This window comes from Macrobrachium nipponense, chromosome 41 (assembly GCF_015104395.2).
Source record: "Macrobrachium nipponense isolate FS-2020 chromosome 41, ASM1510439v2, whole genome shotgun sequence".
Classification (NCBI taxonomy): domain Eukaryota; kingdom Metazoa; phylum Arthropoda; class Malacostraca; order Decapoda; family Palaemonidae; genus Macrobrachium; species Macrobrachium nipponense.
Window position 1 is genome coordinate 22,543,313 of NC_061102.1, and position 4,143 is coordinate 22,547,455.

General features: G+C 37.8%; 1 protein-coding gene across 1 annotated transcript in view; it reads right to left on the reverse strand.

The window, feature by feature from the left end:
• Positions 1-4,128: 4,128 nt before the first annotated feature.
• LOC135212798 (uncharacterized) overlaps positions 4,129-4,143 on the reverse strand; it is a 327-nt gene continuing 312 nt past the window's right edge. Inside the window, exon 1 of the mRNA XM_064246569.1 lies at positions 4,129-4,143. This exon is cut by the window's right edge and continues 312 nt beyond it. Within this exon, the coding sequence (XP_064102639.1) occupies positions 4,129-4,143 (15 nt within the window).

Here is a 4,143-nt window from a genome sequence, read left to right on the forward strand (position 1 = left end):
GTACCCGGCCTCCTGCTGGCCAGGTCGCGTCGCTGCGTCAAGAGGACGACGTCGACGACGCGGAAGATGACGTCGTCGCCACGCAGCAGTACGCAGCAGCAGCAGCAGCAGCAGCAGCAGCAGCGGACGAAAGAGGCAGACAGGATCACCACAACAGGTACCAGTGGCATCAGCTGCAACAGCAGATACACACCATGCAGCAGGAATACCATCATCATCATTACTACTATCAGCAGCAGCAGCAGCAGCATCAGCATCAGCAACAGCAGTATCAGCATCAGCATCAGCAGGAAGCAGGTCACGACCGCAAACCAATCGGCGCCAGTCGCTCGCTCTACGTGGCCAGTCACGACCAATTGGCTGCCAAGGCTGACCGGGTCGTCGCCGCCGCCGCAGCCGGTCAGTACAAGCCTGGCCAGGTCAGCCACGGGATGCAATACATCAGTTTCAAGGACTTGCTTCTATAACACCGATTCTAGTCACTGTCTAGTCGCTGGCAACAAATTAAAATCGCGAGCTTCACCACTACGACCAATGATGACTGAAGGCAATTGGAAGGTATATTCGAGATTTAGATATGCTATATCAATACGAAAACAAACCAAGAACTACTCCAAAGAGCAGCGGTTGACCCATGAAGCAATGTAGAAAATAATTTCATTTACTGACGGTTCATAAATACGAGGTCATCAAACAGCTGGCCCTCATGCTTCAGTGTGCGCTAGTTCATACAAGTTCATACTGTCAGACAATAAACGATGGAAGTAAGTAGACGATCGTTTGCCTTAAAGCGGAAAATGAATAAAAAAAAAAATTCTGGGACACGGGAAGTGAGACTTCAATCAAGTCATTCCACATCTTTTAAGCTCTAATTACTCTAGTCAATTACCTAGTTATTATTATTATCATTATTATTCAACAATCATCCCATAGACGACACACACAATGACCTTACCTAGACAAATAATCAATGATCTCTCTCACTCTCTCTCTCTCTCTCTCTCTTTCTCCATGAACCTGATATTAAGATGAACCTCTTCACTGCTCGACATAGTTGAACCTTGACAGTTCAGATAGGACGAGCCCTGTAAATATTAAAATAAAAAAAATAAATAACTTTTGCGCATTACTGTGTTTTAGATAAAATAAAATAAAAAACAATGGTTGAATTGTAAAGTGTGAATGTATGAGTATGTTTTTTCTAGCAATCCTCGAGCAGGAGTCTTCTATTGATAATAATCCTACCTTGACGAAATCGTCTCGTTTTTCCCTCAGATACGAATTATAATTTCCTCAAAAACATCCACTCGGGAGACTTCACAATCTCAGACATTCGTTCAAATCATTCACTGCATAGGGTGATTTTCCTTCTCTGTCGGGGATTGCAGTCTTCGTGGGTGAATAGTCTCGTTAAATCTTCAATTCAAGACACAATGGAAAGAAACTAAAGTCAACTCAGGCTATAAACACCAGTAGCAAGCAAGAAGGCCACAAAATACGGTGGGACGTAATACTCTCTATCGCGAGAGAATATACAATGTTCTAAAAGGTCCACAAAAATAACAAAAATAAAAAATGTTGCGAGTTCGTGAATAATTGAAAACCCCTTTTCAAAGCTTTCGAACACCTCGCTGGGTTCATCTTCAGTTCAGTTCATCTCTGGACTGAAGATGAACCCGGGGAAGGGTTCGAAAGCTTTGTAAAGGGTTTTTAAGTTATTCACGAACTCGCAACATTTTTTTTTATTACTGTGGACCTCTTAGACTATAATCATTGTAATATTACAATTTTCAAAGACATAGTAAAAATATAAAATTCCCCTTCTGAGATCTTAAAAGCCGATATGATTATAATGTTACTTCTTGATTTCCTTATCACCACTTTCTTTAGAGTTTAACTCATATAAAGGCTTACATCTTTGCACCAAGACCAAACGTCCAGTCTACGATGAATTATGTCACCAACCTGCTGAAGTATGAAGTTATTACTTTGTGAAATGAATGAACTGCTGTAATCCTTACTGACATTCAATTCGGACGGATAAAAACATAATTCTTGAAAAGACTTATGAGTCATATCGCCACTCTCTCTCTCTCTCTCTCTCTCTCTCTCTCTCTCTCTCTCTCTCTCTCTCTCTCTCTCTCTCTCTGTCTACGAAGATCGACGCTTCTAACTCGAGCTTTTATTCTTCTTGCAGATAATTGAAAGAAAATGATAAAGTCGCTTGCACGATTCGTAAGCAATAAATAGGAACCAAATGCACTCAAAAGGGAACATGACATATGAATACACACATAAATACAGATCAATGAATACGACAGTCCTTTGAAATCCTGTGGAAAAGGATTTACGATTATCTACGAGAACTCGTTTCGGAGATTTGGTTGGTGAAATTAGCTGATAAGACAACTTTGTCAACCATCATTACACGCTTAACTTGACAGTATATAAATGGATATATTTCAGAGCAATGTACTAACTTCTTGTAATAAAGGCTAAGCCAAATTTGAATGAATATTTAAATCAAAGGAACACTGTAAAATTAGATGGAAAACGAAAATCTTAAAACGCTCAGATTACACCTATTCCTGAAAATTTTGACAAAACGTCACGAGACTTTCTTTGATGACGTCACGAGCTGCCAAAATTTGCACTGCATCTCGCCTTGCATTTCTTAGATTCCAGCATCTTTTTTTAGAGGTGTGTGTGTGTGTGCACATTATCACACAAAGACAATATATAACGGTATTTCAAGGACTTAATGCCTCTCTCTCTCTCTCTCTCTCTCTCTCTCTCTCTCTCTCTCTCTCTCTCTCTCTCTCTCTCTCATAGCGTCCAAGCCGTGGACAAAATCTTCTACTTGTCAAAAAATGCAAAAAAAAAAAATAATAATAATAATAAAATAAATAAATCATGAGGAATTAAACACGCAAATAATGTAAATATTTGTATCTCAATAAAACATTCTAATATTTTCAAAAACTTTCATTTTTTCTGTTCGAAATAACGGGACGTGAATTCTTCTAAGGATGAAATTGCTGGTGAATTATACGAAAATTTGAGGAAATTGCGAGAGCACAGAGTATACATATGCATATAAATACAAGATATATATACATACATATGGACGGAAGTGAGTGCGTCGTATGCATAGAGAAAAATGAGCGCGCGGTCATACATATGCATGAAAATACATACACATATATAAACATGCAGAGGAATTTACAAATGTGAAAACAAATGTCTATAGATGTGTTTGTGTTGTGGGTATGCATAACGATATGTGTGTATATATACTGTGTATATATATATAACCCTTCTAATCTATTATTTGTAATCTGTACATATTAGAAATATTTATTAACGTGTTTGTCGACTAGAAGTAAGACGGTGTGAGTGTGAGAATGTCCCCATTCAGATCATTTCAGCAATTAAAACATTAAACCCGTAAATTCTATAAAAAAAAAAAAAGAAAGTATTAGCCCATGGTTGATCAACACCCCCCCAACCCGCCCCCACCCCTACCCCCAATTTCATTTCCTTTCTTTCCGTGTGTATTGTAATTCATACTTAAAATAAAAATTAAAATAAAAATAAAAAACCCCGCAAGCTTTGTTGTGACTATACCATGTTATGTGTAACCTTCGGAGATGAATAAAAACAAAACCTTCTGTAATAAAACTCATAAAGGTATTCATGTCTTGTGTTTTATTTCATCCACTCTTTTATTACATTTCTGTTCCATTCCTGTTGTCCACTGGACTGATCAAACAGCTCAAACTACGTTTATGACGAAACGTACCTATAAAAGCAAATACTGTTGGAAGCAAAGAGTTTAACTTACTACAATTAAATGAGCACAGTAAATTTCTTCACATAAAATACATCAAAGGAATCATATTCAAGCAATAAACATAATTCAAAGAGTAAGAGCAAATAATTTTTTTACGTCTTATCAGACATGTTTCAGAAAACCGGACAAGGAGTCGTTTGTCTTTCCTTGCTCAAGAAGGATAGAGTAGGAATATCTTCAGACATTTTTTCTTATATCTAAAAGCAAAAAGTGAAGACGTCAATAAACTCTTGCAACTAAAGATCTTCTCCTTCTTTCCCACTATTATCCCTACATTAAGGGGTCGGTTG